Raw genomic sequence first — 19,633 nt, forward strand, 5'->3', positions numbered from 1 at the left:
GGGTCACAGAATTTTTATTTTACTTCCCGCATGGCATAGAGTTGAGGGCTACTATTTTCAAGCTCAAGTGTTCTTATTCTATCTCCTCTTCCCCACCATTATATTTGATTGATGGTATTAAACAGAAGGAGAGTTTATTTTACCGGAGGGGGGAAATACATTAGGTTAAGTAATAAGTATATAAAATAAATGGTTAGAGGTTTTGTAAAGGAAAAGATGTAATTTTGTGGTTATGCATGTTTGGGACTATTTTCTGTTATGTTTTGCTGGTAGAAAGAGAATGTATTGGATCAGCAGAACTAAGCCAAGACGACTGTGCAAATAAGATGATGTCTTGTTCAGCCACGTCTTTAGAGACGTGAGCATGAGAGAAAGAAAGAGACCGTATGGTTTGACTCTCTTGAGGCAATCGTGAGGGGATGCAGTTGGGGAGGCTTGCAAGGGTAATTGTTGTGATCGACAGATCCAGTGGGCCCTGGGGCCCAAGACCTCCAAGGCATGATGGATGCCTGCATCTCTCACAGGTGTGGCCACATCCAGATCCAACAGGCCACGTGTTTGCAAACCTACAAGGCCTGGCAGGTTCCCGCCTGTTAACATCAGCCTGTAGGAGGCAACCTGGCCCTCAGACGTGGGGACACACACTCACCTGGAGACTTTGCTGAGTGGGCACTGCTGCCCCCACGTGATGCTGCCTGCACTTCTCTCTCTCGACCCTGGCCACCGCCAAAGGGGATCAAGCCCCCCAGAGGAGTAGGAACGTACATCTCCTCCACTCCCCATGGTCAAATTCCCCAACCAATTATGTGACATCTAGTGTGATGAGTCTATCTCTCTGATGTGTCAATTTATCTAGATGATGACTTCTATATTATGAAAACCAAATCACATTTGTTTAAACATTTAGTTAATCATATTGGAAAAAACAAAACTTCATGAGACTGAAATTGTCCTGGAGGATCTGGAACTTGGAGTTCTAGTAATAGTCAAGAGTGAGCAGTGGGCTTGCTAGTCAACTGTCTGAAGGTGAACAGAAGGTAGTTTTAGAGCTAAGAAATGAGGTGTTAACTCTGGTACTGACTAAGAGAGTTGGGGTTGTTTAAGGACCAGAGTACAAGAGCTAGAATCCACCCGCTCCTCTTTTTTTTCTTCACCCCCTCCTCTTTTATAAGCAATAATGCAGCCTAGTTGTTGAACTGGAAATTAATTTTATACTAATTCGTTCTCAGCTCATTCTTTAATAAGCTTATATTTCTGGGTATTTAATTTGAAAGCACATTTGATAAGTAATCTATTAAAAAGTAAATCGACACTGAGAATAAATGGGTTTGAAATTTCAGAGGTTGGTCTTTAAGACTATTGTCAGCATTTGGTTTTTGATTTTTTTAACCAATACTTGGTTTCCTATAGCAATATTTCACAGTTATCTAAAATGGAGCAAATTATTTAATGTGCAGGACCCTCAAAGATGGGTAAGTCAAAAACCAGTGGTGCTCGTTCCCCCAGGCAGCCTAACTGGGTCCCTTCACTTCCTGAGTCATCTCAGCTCCAACATGTTGGCTGGGTTCCCAGGGCTGAAATCCCCCCACTCTGTGCAGGGGGGACCAGGCTGCTCTGATGCCCTAGGGCATTACAATCCAGTTATACAACCTCCCCACGTTTAGGGAATTGTTATCATGACTCCCTTAAGTACCCAAAGCTAGAGTTACCTAGAGAGGGGGAACCATGGAGCCTTTCAAAAGTTACTTCCCATGGAAACCGAAGAGGCAGGCTGGCAGCAAGGGTCCCCCATGGCCTGGCTGGATGCCTGGCGGCTGGCTGGGCAGTGTCCCCCAGCACTATCCCTCGTGCCCCCTTCCCTGGGCCACGTGCCCACTGAAGAGGACACCCTCGCCAGAGGAGAAATGGGGCAGTGAGTCTGCCTCTGCGCCTGAATCTCCCAGCCAAGCAGACAAAGCCCCTCCCTGAACTGCCCCCTCCCCCATTGCCCATGTTTGTGCGTGTGCTTTCCCTCTGTGGGCAATCCCCTCTCCCACCTCTGTCCCTGGCCACCGGGCCACCCCATTCCTCAACGTTGTACGGGGGTCAAAAAGGAGGCCCAGGAAATGTCATTATTTCCAGCTGGTATAGTCAACAACATAAAAAATCCAAGCTATGCTACAAATTGTAAGCTGATAAGGTGGCCCAGCAGGAGTCTCTGATACAAGATCAACTTTAAAAAATAAAAAAGCTTTCCTTTACATTAAAAATAACCGTGTATAAGATGTAATAGATAAAAAGACCCTATTTATGATATCAACAAGCCTATACAATACCTAGACATAAGCCAAGTGAAAACTTTCCAAAGCCGTTCAAAATAAAAACATCTAAAACTAGGCAGAAGGACGTAAAAATGGCCTTAGTATGTGGAGAGACATACCGTGTATATGAATAGAAAAACTTTTTATTTGAAAACTACAAATCCTGACTAAAATGACCTCTACATTCAAATTAGTCAAGCTGAAATCTCAAAGGATTATTGCAGAGCTTAAAATTTGATTCTAAAATTCACCTGAAAGAGAAAATAGGCAATAATACTGTAGAAACTTCTGAAGAAAAAATAGTATCAAAAGAAAACTCACTCTCAACAAGGTTGCCAAGACAAATTGGGGAAAGAATCATTTTCTAACAAATGGTTCAGGGCACCTGGATATCCACATGCAGAAGAGTGAAATTGGAGCCCTACTTTAAGCAGATACAAAAATTAATTCAAAGTGAATCAAACATCTAAATGTAAGAGCTAAACCTATAAAACTCTTAGAACATAGGTGTAAGTCTTTATCACCTTAGGTTAGGTAAGGGTCTCTCAGATATGGCACCTAAAGCATAAGCGACCAAATTAAGAAAATAGAGAGCTTGGACCTCATCAAAATGATCAGCTTTTGTGCTACAGAAGACATCAGGAAAGTGAAAAGACAACCCCCAAGATGGGAGAAAACATTTGCGAATCGTATCTCTGGTAAGGGTCTAGAATCTAGGGTATATAAAGAACTCTTCCAACTTAACAATAAAAGGACAAAAAAAAAAAATAATTAAAGAATAGGCAAAGGATTTGAACAGACATCTCTCCAGAAAAGATACATAAATGGCCAATAAGCATGTGAAAAGATGTTCAACGTCCTATGTTATTAGGAAAATGAAAATCAAAACCACAGTGAGACACTACTTCACATATACTAGGATGGGTGTAATCAACATCATAGACAATAACAAATGTGGGTGAGGGTGTGGACAAGTTCATACATTCATCCCATACACTGAGAATGTAAAATGGTTCAGCTACTTGGGAAAACTGTGGCAGTGCTTCAGAATGTAAACAAAGTCACCATAAGATCCAGCAGTCCCACTTACAGATATATATATAGAACCATATACCTACCCACAGTATATACCCAAGAGAACCAAAAAAATATGTCCACACAAAAACTTGTACATAAATGTTCATGGCAGCATTATTCATAATAGTCTACAGGTGGAAACAGCCCAAATCCCCAGCAACCGATGAATGGGAAAACAAAATTTGGTATATCCCTACAATGTCATTTTATTCAGCAAAAAAAAAGGAATGAAGTACTAATACTTGCTACAACATGAATGAACCTTGAACACATTATGCTAAGTAAAGGAAGCCAGACACAAAAGGCCACATTTTGTATGATTCCACTTAATGTGAAATGAAATGCAATGAATAGAATAGGCAAACCCATAGAGACGGGAAGTAGTTTAGTGGTTGCCGGGGTGGCTGATGGGAAGTGTCTGCTAATGGGTGTGAGGTTTCCTTTTGGGGTGATGAAAATGTTTTGGGATTAGATGTGGTGTCTGCACCGCATTATGAATGCACTAACACCCATAATTGTATGCTTTTAAAAGGTGGCTGTTATGGTATGTGAATTTAATCACAATCAAAAAAGAGAACTTGCTCTGGTATCAAAATGTTCCTATAGAATAATAGGAATTAAAACAGCGTGGTGTTGGCTCAGGAATGGACAGATGGAGGTTTGCCTCAGTGGACCAGCATAGAGAACATGGAGATGGAGCCACATACATATGTGGGCGTTCGATATCTGACAAGGTGACATTTCAAATCAGTAAGAAAAAGAAAATGGTGGTGAAGAACAGCTGTCTCTTAGTTTGTGGGGAAGGTTGGATTCCAACCTCATACCTCCACAAGAATGAATTCCAATTTAGATTAAATAACTAATTCTAAGGACTAATTCTAAGAAATAGAAGAAAATAAAAGAGGACATATGTATAACTTTGAAGAAAGCCATCTTAAGCAATACACAATATGCATAAATTTGTATAAGAATTGGAAACTCTTGTAATAAATACAATAAAAGATATCATAAGTCAGTTAAGAAGACATTTCTTACATAATTAATATCCTGAATATATAAAGAACTTCCAGAATCAATAAGAAAAAGTCAAAATAACAAATGTACTACAGCACTCCCTTCCTGTAATTGCCTTTTCAGATGATCCCAAAATTTTGTCCTCTGTTCAGTGACAAAGAGATCATCTTGGCCCCTTTTTCATGATATGGGATTTCCCTGGCCACTCAATCCCATCCGGCCCTCTTTCTTAGCAAAGTCAAGGTGGTCTTTGGAATGTTGTCCCTGTCAGGCAGGACAACTGGACACCCTGCCCTGCCCTGGAAAAAGTGATTAACTGTGGTCCTGATTGAAGGAGCTGTGTGCTGAGGCTGAAACCCCAGTGTCCACTTCTGTCCCTTAGAAGACGCAGCCCTTTGCCTGGGGACCGCATGCCGCTGGCATTCAGAGGCCTTGAATGAGGAGCACTAAGTGCACTTAGCGTTTCTTGCCAGCCAGCCACTTAACTGAGGCTGCAACATAACATTTGTTCAACAATAAAATTAACCTTGATTCCGGACAGCTATCTATCTTCACTGAGGACGTGTCCGTGCTGTGGTTTCTTTTTGCAAGTGACATCATTAAAGAAATGGAATATTGCAGGCATGTCACCCAAGGACTTTGGTCTTAGAAAACCTTCCTATTTTTCTCTCCTGCTAAGAGAGTCTTTCTGCTCTCAATTGGGCAGTTCATCAAGGTACCTGCTATCTCTCCTCACCCCCTTCCTCTCATAGCCTTTTCTGTTTTCATAAGCCATAGATTTGGCCTCATTTTACTGCATTTCACAGTGTGCTTAATTACCCCACACGGTTCCTCATCTCATTACAAAAGACAATTTGTAATGCGGAAAATGGCAATGTGATTTGTTCAGCTGCTGGAGTTTGTAAAACCTTCCACATCAGGGCTTTCCTGAAGGGTGTCAGAGAGACGGGAATGGAACCGGGATGCGATTAGAAACCCTGTTGATAATCTCTAAGTAAATCAGATATTCCTGCCGTAGATCCTGGCTGGGTCACGTGGGGCTGGCATGAAACATTAAGACCGCTGGCTGGTTCAATATTTTATGCAAAGGGAAATTCTGTAGCTGAAAACAAGATGATTGGAGGCCATTGGTTTATTGTGAGTGGGCAAGAAGACAGCATGACTGAACCGACTTTCTCCTCCTTTCAGGGTCACTGTTACTACCATGGACACGTGCAGGGCTATTCTGGTTCCACGGTCAGTCTCAGCACTTGTTCTGGTCTCAGGTAAGTGACCTTGACAGTGGCAGCTCTGGCCTTAAGCACAGCTACCGCAGACCACCCCCTCCTCCAACCGCTCTAAAGCACAAGAGTGACGGACCTCGCCCCTGCCTGGCAGAACTGAATATGCCACACACACCACACACACAACATACACACCACACACACCACACACACAACATACACACCACACACACCACACATACAACATACACACCACACACACCACACATACAACTTACACACCACACACAATATACCACACACACCACATACACACCACACACACACAATATACCACACACACCACATACACACCACACAATATACTACACATACCAGACATACACACCTTAGCACACACGTACCACACACTATATACCACACACAACACACACAGTACAAGCACCACAGACACCCTGTAACACACACACAATTTATCGCACACAACATACCACACACATCAACACAACACACACAACATACCCCAGGCACACGATGCACCTTGGACAACTCAGCACACTTAACACACTACACACAACGGGAGCGAAGTGGAGCTCAGGGGCCCTGGTCGGGGTTTAGCGACTGTGGATGGAGACAGAGGCCCCGCGCAGGGGAGCGGAGGCGGCGCTCTTGGCAACCTCGCCTCTTGTGAGTCCTGCCGCGCTGTGAGCATTTACAGGTACTCTCGAATTAATGAGTAATCGCATTGGCGGCTCTTATAGACAGTACAGCCGCTAGTGGACGGAATTCTCCAGAATAACAGCACCTGAGTCTGGCCGCGGCCTGGTCAGCACGCGCAGCCCTGGGCCCGGCTGGCGGCTGGACCGGCCCGAGGGAGGGTGCAGCCGGCCCTCCGGCTGCACAGCCCCGTGCCCGTCCTTTCCTGGGGCGTCCCTGCCCCATGTGCACACCACACACACAACCCCCCGCCGACCCCCAACACGTGTCCCCCCGGCCGCTGCTGTTCTTCGTGGCGTGGGCCACCTGCGCGCCTTACATGTACGTGAAGGAGGGCAGCGCTGTGTGCCCTGCGGTCGGTGTCTGCGCTCAGCATCGTTTGGGCATCGTCCTTCCTGGCGCGTGAGGGGCGGCCTCTTCCCTCACCACGCACATACTTCCGTTCCACAGACACCCGCACTTCCTCTCGTTTTCTCCGCCACGTGCATTTAGGTGGTTTCCAGTCTCTCTCAGCGGCCAATGACCGGCCCCGCAGGCCTCAGGCTCCGTGACCCGGGCGTGGCTCCGATGGAGGCGCCCAGAGGGAAGGGTGTGACCTGCCCAGTCCTGCCGCCGTGTCCTGCCAGCGTGCCCGCCCGGTTTCCACTCTGACCATCAGAGGACGGGGGTTCTGTTTCCTCACATCTCCCCCATTCCTTGAGATACCGGATTCATTTTTAAGTATTTACCATTGGAATCTAACAGTCTGTTCAGAACTGGCTCCCCTGCCCCTTCGCCCACTCCAGTCCCACGCAGGGAAACCACAGCAGCAAACGTGGGCTGGGGTGAGGAGGTGATGGGAACATTCAGGAACGCGTCAGGGGGAGGGCAGTTCGAAGGGGACCATGAGTCTCCAGGGCACAGTGGGAAGGTTTGAGGGGCCAAGGGAGGAGGGTGGGATCAGTTAGAGGACTGAAGGGCCGTGTGGGGCTAAGGGCCCAGTTCTCCTGGAAAACCAGGCACAGACACCTGGAGGACACAGAGATGAAGGACAGGGTGGGGTCAGCCCCGCTGGCATCTGGGCCAAGGTGAGAGACCAACAGGAGGTAGGCCCTCTGGGATCATCAGATAGACGTCCATGTCCTGGAGCACAATAGCCCAAGCAGTGACCCATCACTGGGCCGCTCTGAGCGCCAGTTGCCTTGTATTTAAAATGGAGATAAAGACTCTAGCCGAGACTGGTGGTTGTGAAAATAAGTAAAATGACCCATAGGAAAGCCCAGCCCTGTGCCTGACTTGAGTGAGCAGCCAGTGGAAAAACCATCAGCCACCTGAGACAGTCTTAACATTCTTTGATTCTGGGACTGGGCCAGTCAGGGAGGCGTGAACATGCCGTGCTTCTGGGTTAATTCCATGCAGAGCTACACTGCTCCTACGAGAGCCGGGTGGAGCACACAGGACCACACACACCTGAGAATTACAGTCACCCCTCTCCTGTGTGGTGTCCAATACACCTGAAAGTAGAGAGTCTCTAACACATACATGGGAAGTCGGCACTTTACTGTCACACCTCTCTGGAACATAAAAGATGAACCTGTTTTGAAGGCTAGATATTTCCAACCTTCAAATTAACATAGAGGTCACTGTGTGCAAAGAACATAAAAGCTAATTCAAACTGGCTTAAAGACCAAGCATAGAGGTAGATTCATGCTATTGAAAAGTCCAGAGACGGCTTCACGTATGACTGGTTCCAGGGCCTAACTGATGTTATCAGAATCCATTCTCTCTCCATCTTTGGCCTCTACCTTCTTCTGTGTTGATTTCCTTCCCAGGCACTGTTTATTTTTGCGGTGACAGAGGGTCTTCAGGCAGCTCCAGACTTAGGTCCTCAGAGGGCAAGTAGAAGAATGAGGACCCTTCTTTTAAGCTCAGCAAAAGTCCTCAAAATGCAACTTATTGTCCCTCACTGGGTCATGGGCCCCTCCCTGAAACAATCAGGCTCTAGGTATGCGGGCTTCAGTAGTGGTGGCACATGGGCTCAGTAGTTGTGGCTTGCGGGCTCTAGAGTGCGGGCTCAGTAGTTGTGGTGCATGGGCTCAGTTGCTCCGTGGCATGTGGGACCTTCCCAGACCAGGGGTTGAACCCGTGTCCCCTGCATTGGCAGGCGGACTCCCAACCACTGCACCACCAGGGAAGTGGTGGGTGGAATGCTCTAATTTAATAGGTTATGTGCCCAACCCCTGGGCCAGGCTGAGTGTGAACCACACCCAGCCTCAGGGGCTGGTGCGGGTTGGGGAGAAGGGTGGGTACATGAAGGAAAACCAGAAAAAGGACAGATGAGGGCCAGGGACACACAGAAACTACAGGCCAACTCCAACAACAGCTTCCACATGTTTGTGAAAACTCTAAGCTAGCGAAACTGAGACCAGGCGTAAATGGAGACGTCCGGGTTGGTCTGATAACTTTCAGGTGGTTTTCATAGGGCATCAAACCCTTGACGGATAAAGAGATGAGGGTATCTTCGAGGGAATTCCTAATGGTTCCTTTTTACACTAAATAAAACAATCTGCAAACCAGTGACATTAGCTAATTAGTTTTAAATTATGAAGATGAGCGACTGGGTAGAGTATTCCTGAGTAACATTTAAATAGGACAGATCTGCCCTCTGTGCCTGGCCTTTCCACTTGCTCTCTACCCCCTGTCCTTCATCCCAGACCTGTCCCCCAAAGGCACAGGTAACTGGCAGGGTCCCCGGTTTCTCCCTCACAGAGGGGTCCATCTCTCTGACCGGATTCTGCAGAGCGTCTGAGTCTCAGGACCACCTCCTGTCTCTGGCACCTGGAGAATGTCCACCCGCCCCACACCGGGTACCTGGCACAGAGCACAACTTGGCAAAGAGGAATACTGTGAAATACTTATGGCTGGGGTTCCAGGAAGAGTCGGGGGAGTGAGTGCTGCGTCGTCTGGTGTCGACCACCAAGACGGGGTGGGAACACTGACGGAGCAAGCTGCTGCGTGGGGATGGAGCTCCTGAGAATTTTAATTTCCCAGATCTTTGTGCTGTTGTTACAAAAGCAGCAGACCGTGCATCAACAGAGAAATTCCGGAGTTATGTAGTCAACTTTATGATCTTGCGAGGAGAGAATCAGACCAGAGACAAAGCTGTGTTCGATCAACTGCTTCCTGGCAGAAGAATCAGTCGAGAGGGGAAGTAAAAATGCGACTAGAGTAGCACCAGCCTGGTAAATTTTGAGAAAGAATATAGGGTTAAAAATTGTGTGAAATATGGTGTGACCCCAAAATACATCCAGAGCTAGGAATGTGGAGGAAACCTCGAGCGTCCTGGGGGATGCATTAATTAGAGCCCAGCAGACTACAGCAGGCGGGCAAGGAAAGCTCTGTCCTGGAAGAAAGAAGAGAGGAGGGAAGCAAACAAGTCATCCTTCTTCGTTTGAAGCTTGAAGGGGAAGAGATAAGGAGAGAGAAATGCATGGAGATCCCAGCAGAAAGGGGGATTAAAGAGGAAACAGCTCTTGACTGGAGGGGATGAAGTGCAACGTGGAAAACAGGTCATAAAAACGAGTGCCGCCATAGAGCTTATCCTTCCTTTGAAAGGACTCCAAGTCAAACGGGAAGTTCGGGCCATAAGTTAGTTTTGTACCATATCACGTGTCTCCCCAAGATGCCCAGCCCTCGTTAGCACGGTGTCAGCGCGGCGTTCGTGGTTCTCCTGGTCTCTGTTGTTGCTCTCGCTGCTTCGTGTCTCGGCCCTGCTCCTGCGTCCCTAAGCCCACGAGCATCCCCATGAGCGCCAGACGCTCCTTGACACCGTCATGCATGGGTACCATGTCCCAGTGATGCGGAGAGAATTCTGCCCCTGTCCCAGAGGAGCTTAGCCGCTGTGTTTTGTAATGGGACAGACGTCCAGTCCTGGCTCGCTCCTGCCAGGGCATCCCAATAGCCATGTCCCTGTGTCCTGATTTGATTCACAAACACCCCATTGCTGTCCCCTTCCAGCTCCCTGGTTAGAGCGTGAGATCCTTAGTGGGGAAGAGCCTGTCTCTCACCGTTTCTTCCTCTTCTCTTGCTCTACCTCTGAGCTTCTGCTTGGAAATCTGGCATAAGGACTCTTGGGGGCTCACAGTTTTGGAATGAGCCAAGAGTTTTCCCACCCCCGGGGGCATGGTGGTGAAAACGAGGCTTAATTTCTTAGGGAATCACCTGTGCTTTGATCGACTTAAGGGAAGCATTCACGTAACAGATGAGGAAACTGGTATCTAGAGTTGTAAACTAGGTATTCGTTGTAATGACAACTTCATTTTTAAGTGGAGTTTAGGATACCTGAGCATGAGGTGTACACGCACTCACACCTACACACTCACGCTTTTACATGTGCTCTCGCACACAGGCGCACACGCGCAGACACACACACACACACACCCCAAGGGTGATGACGAGCAGGCTATGTCATACCGTACTCTTTACCATCATCACAATTTCTGCTTTCAGCAGGGCAGGGACAGGTGTTAGTGCCGCTGCTTTACAGAGCAGCTGAGGCTCAGTCACCAGGAGCCTGGTCCTGATGCTGCAGCTCGGAGCTGCGGGTGCTCACGGCAAAGGATGCTGTCACCCCCTTCCTAGTCACAGCTGCTGTCTCAGGAGAGAGGCGTCTCGTGCATTGACACCAAGCCTCGGCATGCTCTCGTGCGACGCTCCCTAAGCTGTAGGCAGGTGTTACGTTCCTCAGATTATGGTCGAGGAAGCAAAGCCTGGGAAAGTGGCTTCCCAAGAGTCCCTCAGCTGTAATGGGCAAAACTCCATCTCCAACCCAAGTCTGGCTGACTCCTTGTTCCATATTTGCTCCACTAGATCTTTGGCGCAACTTGGATCCAACCTTCTTTTTCAGCCCCATCGTCCTCTACCCGGAGGAACCCCTGCCCCATTCCAGCCCCACTGTTTTCTACATGTTCCCGGAACATGCCCTACACGTGTCTCACTGCCTTTATCCCTGCTGTGTCTCGGCCTGGGACACACTCCTCTCCCCATCTCTCAGTGGCTTTGGAAGGTTCACTCTCCCACCAAGGCCCAGATCAAATGATGCCTCCTCCAGAAAGCCCACCCTGGCCTCCCAGCCACTCCTTGCCATGCAGCTCAACCCTGCCTCGCCTGTTCCATCATAGACAGCCCTTGGTTCCGCAGCACAGTGCCTGTAGCATAGCAGGCGCTTCCTAGAGATTTGTTTACACCCCTGGGTTAAGGCACCCGTCCTGCTTTGGCTCACGTACAGTCGATTACTGTACCTTGTGCTTTCACTACCCTGCTGTAAGGACCTTCAGATTAGGGAACATGTCTGATAAGCTCTTAGCACTGGCCTTAGATGTGGGAGACAGCACAAGACGCTTTTAAAAATTCAATGAAATAAAAATACTCAGATGCCTGGTTATTTGGTACCTGAATAAGTCCACACGTTGCTGTGTTCCTTTAATGTCTTGCATTGATTTTAATCATGTAACATAAAGTTTACTGCACCAAGCTTTATATAATGAGATCAAATATAACACAGAATGCAGGAATACTTCTTGCTCCACTACACTACTGAAAAATAGTCAATCAACTTACTTTTCAAAGGGTAGAATTGACCAGTGTTACGGTCCATGGAATCAGAAATAACCATTATAATGAAAGTAATCGTTTGCGATTTAGTGATCAGGGCAATCACACCATCATTTTTTTAAAAAGAAAGAAAGGAAAAGTTCTGCTTTGATGCAGTGTTGTTATTTATAATTTAACAAACACGTTGAATTGATCCATTTGAAGAAATTGACCAGAAATCTCAGCCGAGAAAGTGAAAAAAGGATCTTAGGAGGAAAACAAGTCAGAGGGAGTGAGGCGAGTGCTGGGAAATGAGCCTCAGCCCTGCTGGGAAATGAGCCTCAGCCCTCCTGAAGGACTGGCCACGTCCAAGGATGCCGAGGAGCTGCCCGCCATCCTCCCTGGTACCTCTCAGCTGGACTTGAGTGTTCGTTGATCTGGGTGGATGTGGGTTTTCCAGATGTCACAGCTCAAGCTAAATGGCCCATGGCAAAGTGGTGTAAGGGGCCGAAAAGTCAGGCACGTGGAGATGACCTTGCCTTTGCTGTCCTGTCTGCTAGGAAAGCAGGGCCCTGGGCCCACCCTAGCACTGTCTAGAACCTGGCACGTTATAGGTGCTCAATAAACATGGGTGGAATAAATGTGCTCTCCCCAAGCCATCAGGTGGTCAGTGAAACTTAATCCCAGCCAGTTCAAATTTTAAAAAATCTTTAAAGTGTAGTAGATCACGTTAAGAAAGAAATTAGCTTAGAGTGGGAGGTGAAGTTCATTTGACCTTGACCTCTGTTCTGTGACCTTCTGCTCCCCTAGCTTCTATCAGGCTGGGCTCGGCTGGCTCCCCTCCACCCCGCAGGCCACGCCACCTCTGGTGAGGGCTCTCCTTCTCCCTTCCTCTTCCTCCATGGAGATATTCATTCCGTCATCCTGTGTAAACATCTGTGGGAGCCACAGCTGGGTTTGGAGCCCTTCTGCACCATCTCCAAGGCTGCTCTGGTCCCCACCCTGAAGGACCCCCAAGGTCAATCTCAGTCCTCCCAGGCTCTACTCTCATTCAGAATTCAGAAGGTCCAAATCCCAACTCCCTGGTCCCCAGACTGGCCCCCCACCCCCGAACTCTTTTCCATTCAAGGTCCAGCCCATCCCAGGCTCCTAGCTTGGCCCCTGGGGGGATCTCTGATAACCTCTGGCAGTCACCAGCCCCTCCCACGCCCACCCCTTACAGCATCTCCCTCATCCATCTCCCCTTCCCCATTCCCCCGTCGCCACCCCAGAGCAGCCCTCCCTCCCTCCAGGATTTTCAAATTGCGTCGCACCCATGCTTCCTCCACCCTTCCCTTCCCATCCATCTTACACATTCCAGAAGGTCGTGTTTCAAAAACACTGCTCGAACATAAGTCCCGCCACCCTCTGCACTCAAAACCACACGGCTCCCCACGGCCTACATGTCAGAGCCCCTGTTCACCCACGTGCTTGTGCAACAGTGTTTCCACGGGTGTTTAGCCATCACCTCCTCACACACTGATCACTGCAGCCAGACATCATTTTAATAGGAGGAAGCAAGTTCCGTGAAGTAGTTGTACACAAAACCACACAAGAAACTCGGCAGAAGGGCCCAGGGAATCCTGCAGGGAGGTATGGCTAACCTGGACCTCAGAGGTTATGCTTCAGCCTGGAAGGCTCTGCCCGAGGGCTGCCCGGGAACGGTGGGAGCCTTTGGGTGAAGACGTGGCCCCAGAGCAGCTGCATCCCGCAGGCCAGAGGGGTGGCTGCCACCGGTTACAAGGCAAGGAGCCGGTGGATTTGATAGAGGTCCCGGGATGGAGGTGGGGAAAGGCAGAGGAAGAGGGGCCAGCAAGCGACAAGTCCCAGCAGTTGGGAGCTGGAAGTGCATAGAAGACGCAATATTGTCTTCTGTGCAAAGCGTGTGCGGCACGGTGGGTGACGAGGCCACAGGTGCAGCCCGAGGTCTAAAGCCAACGTGAGTGCCTTGCCTGGCATCGACCACCGCCCAGGTCCAGTGCCCGCCCTCCTTCTGTGGCCCCGCTATCCTTCCGCACGTCTCCGTTTCAGCCCCAGTGTTTCTTTCTGAGCACACGCTGACCTTTCTCTCACTGCACTCTTGCTTCTTCGAGGCCGTTCACCTGGCCCCTGAGCTCCCCACACCTGCAGGTCCCCCCCCCCCCACATCCTCCAGAACTCCCTTCAAGGCCCCCGTTTCACATGGGCTGTTTGTCAACCATTCCTAGGTCAGCGCTGGGCTGACTGCCCAGCCTCTGGGCAGCTCTGAGTTTCTCTGGCATTTTGCACTTGGAATTCAGCTGTGCCCACCCTGGCACAAGTCCTTGGTGACTCAGGAGAGGGGCTGACCATCCCGAGTGGCCAAAGACAAGGGAGCAGGCTTGGGAGCCAGGTCCGTCTGGGGTATCCTGGCTCTGCCACTGACCAGCTGTGTGCCTGTGCTAGTTTCCTAGGGCTGCCGTAACAAATGACCGCAAACTGGGGGGCTTTAAGGCAACAGAAATGTCTTCTCTCGCAGTTCTGGAGGCCAGAAGCCTGAAGTCAAGGTGTTGGCAGGGTTGGTTCCTTTTGGAGGCTCTGAGGGAGAGTCCATCCATGCCTCTCTCCTGGTTCCTGGCAGTCCTCAGCGTTCCTGGCCTTGTGGCTGCATCACTCCAGTCTCTGCCTCTGTCCACAGGGCCTTCGCCCCTGTGTGTCTGTGTCTTCTCTTTTTTCTGTCTCTTATGGGGACACACGTCATTGAATTTAGGGCCCACCCTAAATCCAGGATAATCTTATCTTGATATCTTCCGGTGAATCACATCTGCAAACCACTGCCCCCTGTTGTTTTTTTTGTTTGTTTTTTGCTGCTCCACGCGGCACGTGGGATCTTAGTTCCCCACCAGGGGATCGAACCTTCGCCACCTGCATTGGAAGCATGGGAGTCTTAACCACCGGACCGGCGGGGAAGTCCCCTCCGCCTTTTTGAAGGTTTATATTCACAGGTACCAGGGATGAAGACTTGGATATATCTTTTGGGGAAGCACAGAGACCATGGGCTCTGTCATTGGCTTCCTGTTAATGAAAGGGGCTCATCATACCTGCTTAAGAGGACTGCTGTGAATATTAGAGAAAACAGAGGCTTCGAGAGCCTGGTTCATGGCGGCAGGGAAGGGGAAGGAGTGACTGCTAAGGGTACAGGGTTTGCTTTAGGGGTGATGAAAACATTCTGGAATTAGACGGTGGTGATGTTTGTACAACTCAGTGAATATACTAAAAAACCATTGAATCGCATGCTTTGAAAGAGCGAGCTTAATGCTTGGTGAAATATTTCTCAATAGAGCTGTTACTTCTAGGAAGGAGCCTGGCTCAGGGTAACCATCAGTCATAGCTGCTATTATTATTACTGATATGCCAGTAATAGCTATTCTTTTTTTTTTAACATCTTTATTGGAGTATAATTGCTTTACATTGTTGTGTTAGTTGCTGCTGTATAACAAAGTGAATCAGCTACGCGTATACACGCGTCCCCAGATCCCTTCCCTCTTGCGTCTCCCTCCCACCCTCCCTATCTCACCCCTCTAGGTGGTCACAAAGCACTGAGCTGAGCTCCTTGTGCTATGCGGCTGCTTCCCCGATAGCTATCTGTTTTACATTTGGTAGTGTATATATGTCAGTATCACTCTCTCACCTCGTCCCAGCTTCCCCTTCCCCCTCCCCGTGTCCTCAAGTCCATTCTCTACATCTGCGTCTTTATTCCTGACCTAACCCCTAGGTTCTTCAGAACCATTTTTTTTTTTAGATTCCATATATATGTGTTGGCATGTGGTAGTAATAGCTACCCTTAACATTTTTTATAACAGTTTGTTTTACCTCTTTGGTCATGTCTCCCAAACCTGATTATGAATTACATTTGAAATGGGAACCCTGGGTGAGATGCCTTTATGGGTTCCATGGGAGCTAGCCTGGTGCTTTGCACGTAGCAGGGGATAATGAATATTTGTTCTGATTATACATGAGTAGTTCACGTGGGAATTACTTGTTGAAAATAAACCTGATGGTGCTACTGTGTTCACTAATACTGCTGCCATCGCTGTGTATCAAACACAGATGAGGTGGGGTACCGCTTTTACCCGTGAGCTCCTCCCAAAAAGGACTGAAATTAAATCTCATGCCAACTGCATCTCTAAGACGACTGGCAGCACAGTTTTGAGCCCCAAGGTCTATTTCCAAGAAAATTCAGTTAGTAATTGAACACAGGATTAGCAAGGTTAATTCCCATTTTTGAATCATCATCTGATTACAGGTCATCAGAATCCATGTGCCACTACCCTGCTGGCCTGGGAGTAGAAAGAAAAATCATATGAAGAACAGCGCCAGTCAGCTGTGTTATTGCCTGACTCACCATTGCTTTGGAGATTAAAAACTGAATTTCGAGAAGGACAGAAACTTATCTTGAGGAAGTGTAGGTTCCCTGAGTTATCACTTTGAAAGCTAAGAAAATAGTAAATCTATTTAATATTTAAGCCGTTAAAATTTTAATAGATTCCTCTTTGTTTCCGTTGAAGGAAAAACAGTAGGGTTTTGAAATTTAAGCCTGCCTGTTTTCAAACAGCAGCTCCATTTCTTCGGCCCCTTCCCCTTTGACTTCTTCCTCTGTCACAGTCATCCCTGTTTCAGGCCCTACAACCCTCTCAAGACAGCACGGGAGGGAGGCAGGCAGGAGAGCGCAGGGGCTGAACATCTCAAGCCTCAGATACCTGGGTGAAGACGGGGTCCCACCTGTACCTCCAGCTACCTGTGTGCCCTCGACAGCAGGGAGAATGACCTGAGCTGTGCTCTCTGGGGATCCACTGAGCCTGGATCCTAGGCAGAGTGCCATGAGGGGTGGCCCTCGTCATCTCCAACCGTCCCTCTCTTCTGCTTCTCCCATTCAGCACCACTCACTGCCCCGGAAGTTGGCCTCACCCTCCCCTCATAAGGGCCAGTCCGGTGTTCTCCAGATCCTCTTAATCTCCCCATAGAGGAGATACCCACAGTCTTCATCTTTCCCAAACATTGGCAACTGTCTTCTAACCTCTCTGCCCCTGCTCTACCAGTGGGAAGAGAACCCCACTTTCAAAGTCTGCTGGATTTAAATTCCACACTCTGAGATACTTCCAACTCCAAGTTAACAGCTAAATACCTATGACATTCAACTTAAATTACATTCGCTTATCTAGTTTGGGGCCAGAAAGGGCTGTGAGAACATCGAATTTTCACATCTCAGAAACCCCGAATCCTTGAATTTTGTGTCCACTGTGGTTTCCAGCAATCTCTAGAGCTAAATGATTAATTATACACAAGACAGTCCAAAGCAATTATTTAATTAAGATGTATTATAGGCTGCCAATTGTTTGGAGCACAGGGAAAGGCTTCACCCCAGTTTCTCAACATCTGGCCTTTGGATGACTTAAAAGATAAAAGGAGATACCAGAACATTTTTATGAGTGAGTAACAATTTCTAGAAATTTTCCATTAAGTAGAAAATCTTTTTCGGTCATGTGCTTCTCGTGATTAGAACTTGGTGACAGATTTTACCGTAAGTGTTCAGCTTATTGAAATCCAATGCAAAATAGAAAATGTTGCAATGAAAAATGAAATGTCGGTGTCATTTTCTTTTTAGGGCAGGACAGTCAGCTTTCTAGCCAATCTCTCTTTTCCCCTCAAGGGTATTCATTTTCCACTTTACCCTGGCCTTTTTTTTTTTAAAGATCTTTTTCTTAATTTAGGGTTTTTCAAAATCAACTTTAATAAACAGAAATGTCCTACTACCCATTCTAAACTGAGAAATCTAAGTTTTAGTTCATAAAGCACTTTTCAAAGAAAAAAATACAAGCCACCCCAGAGCTGATGACCAAAGTCCTGTCTATATGAATAGATCTACTTGGAGATGCGTGAAGACTGTAGTTTGGGGGGTTGGGAGTAGGGGACCAGGGTGTAGAAGAGAACAGTTGTATGTAATGACTTTTAATCAATCTGTGGGATTTGAAAATAGCCAAAACTTCTCAGTTACGCCAAACCACACTGGCTGCCCCATCTCTGAACAGTTAAGTGTCGCGATTATTGGTAACACACAGCTTAACTCTCCAGTGTTTTCCAGCTGCCCCGTGTGTCTCGGCGTGATCTTCTCAGTTAGGCTGCGGTCATCCTGGACATGATCTTGCTGTTTCTTTCACTGCCTGTAACACTTCACAAAACAGGGCTAGTGGAGTAAACCAGCTGAATAATAATGAACTGATCAGCTTGTATGGGCTCACCGGTTGCGTTCAAAATAAATATTTGCCAAATAAAGCCTTTTCCTTCCATACTATTTGAGGATTGAAATACTGTTGTTCCATTAAAATTTAAGAAAGATTAAATAGTCACCTATAAATGGGCCATCAATAAGCATTGGATGAGTAAATGGCTGAACAAATGAGCAATAGTGGATGTTATAGGAACACCTTTCAAGCTCCATCCTTTGGAAACAAGCTCAGATCGTCTGAAAGAAACTGGTGGAGCGCCCGACTTTTTCAGCTGTTTCTTGAGGACTAAGCTATTTCTTTTTTTTTTTTTTTTTGTGGTACGCGGGCCTCTCACTGCTGTGGCCTCTCCCGTTGTGGAGCACAGGCTCCAGACGCCCAGGCTCAGCGGCCATGGCTCACGGGCCCAGCCGCTCCGCGGCATGTGGGATCTTCCTGGACCGGGATACGAACCCATGTCCCCTGCATCAGCAGGCGGACTCTCAACCACTGCGCCACCAGGGAAGCCCTAAGCTATTTCTTAAATCCTTGGAACTGATGCCCTAAAACCTGGAGCCCACGGACCTCATCCATAGTCCTGAATCTCCTGAAATTTTCTGCAAAATACTGTGCATCTACATAGATGGGAATTCTTCTGGGGAGAGTATAAGGAGGTTCATGTCTCAAAAAAGGTTGAGTCACTGTGTTAGAAGCATCTATTTACAATCAGATGAATTTTGCATGAAAATTGTATGCATTTATGATTGCGGTCTACTTGATCAATAACAGAAGTTGCTAGATGTGTGGGAACTCTCGGAGCTGCTAGTTTACTGTTACCCAAGTTCTCATTTCTCTAAAGAAAAAACTGATTTCAACATCAGGAAGAGCCTTTTTAAGTTAAAGTACTTCTTATTCCACATTGGAAAAGAGAAAGGAAAACCAGTGTGTAGGCCAATGTTCCCCCATCACTTAAAGAAACTGACATGGCTCATTTCCAGGAAGGAGGACACAGCCTCCTGGAGCTCTGTCCTGCTCCAGAAGGTCAGACATGCTTTGGGATCCATGGCATAAGGCCACCTCTGTCTCTGCAAGTTAAAATATTTAGCAAATGTGTCCTTTTTATTTTTAATCTTTATTGGAATATAATTGCTTTGCATTGTTGTGTTAGTTGCTGCTGTATAACAAAGTCAATCAGCTATACGTATACATATATCCCCATATCCCCTCCCTCTTGCGTCTCCCTCCCACTCTCCCTATCCCAGCCCTCTAGGTGGTCACAAAGCACCGAGCTGATCTCCCGTGCTATGCGGCTGCTTCCCACCAGCTATCCACCTTACGTTTGGTAGTGTATATATGTACATGCCTCTCTCTCGCTTTGTCACAGCTCACCCTTCCCCCTCCCCGTATCCTCAAGTCCGTTCTCTAGTAGATCTGTGTCTTTATTCCTGTCTTACCCCTAGGTTCTTCATGA

At 47.7% G+C, this 19,633-nt stretch overlaps 1 protein-coding gene across 1 annotated transcript in view; it reads left to right on the top strand.

The window, feature by feature from the left end:
* The window catches only part of ADAM12 (ADAM metallopeptidase domain 12), a 390,013-nt gene that overhangs the window by 263,185 nt on the left and 107,195 nt on the right, over window positions 1-19,633 (top strand). Inside the window, exon 5 of the mRNA XM_065893995.1 lies at window positions 5,580-5,656. Coding sequence (XP_065750067.1) covers window positions 5,580-5,656 — 77 coding nt within the window. The remainder of the gene's footprint in view (window positions 1-5,579; window positions 5,657-19,633) is intronic.

The sequence above is a fragment of the Phocoena phocoena genome, chromosome 16, assembly GCF_963924675.1.
Source record: "Phocoena phocoena chromosome 16, mPhoPho1.1, whole genome shotgun sequence".
NCBI classification, from domain to species: domain Eukaryota; kingdom Metazoa; phylum Chordata; class Mammalia; order Artiodactyla; family Phocoenidae; genus Phocoena; species Phocoena phocoena.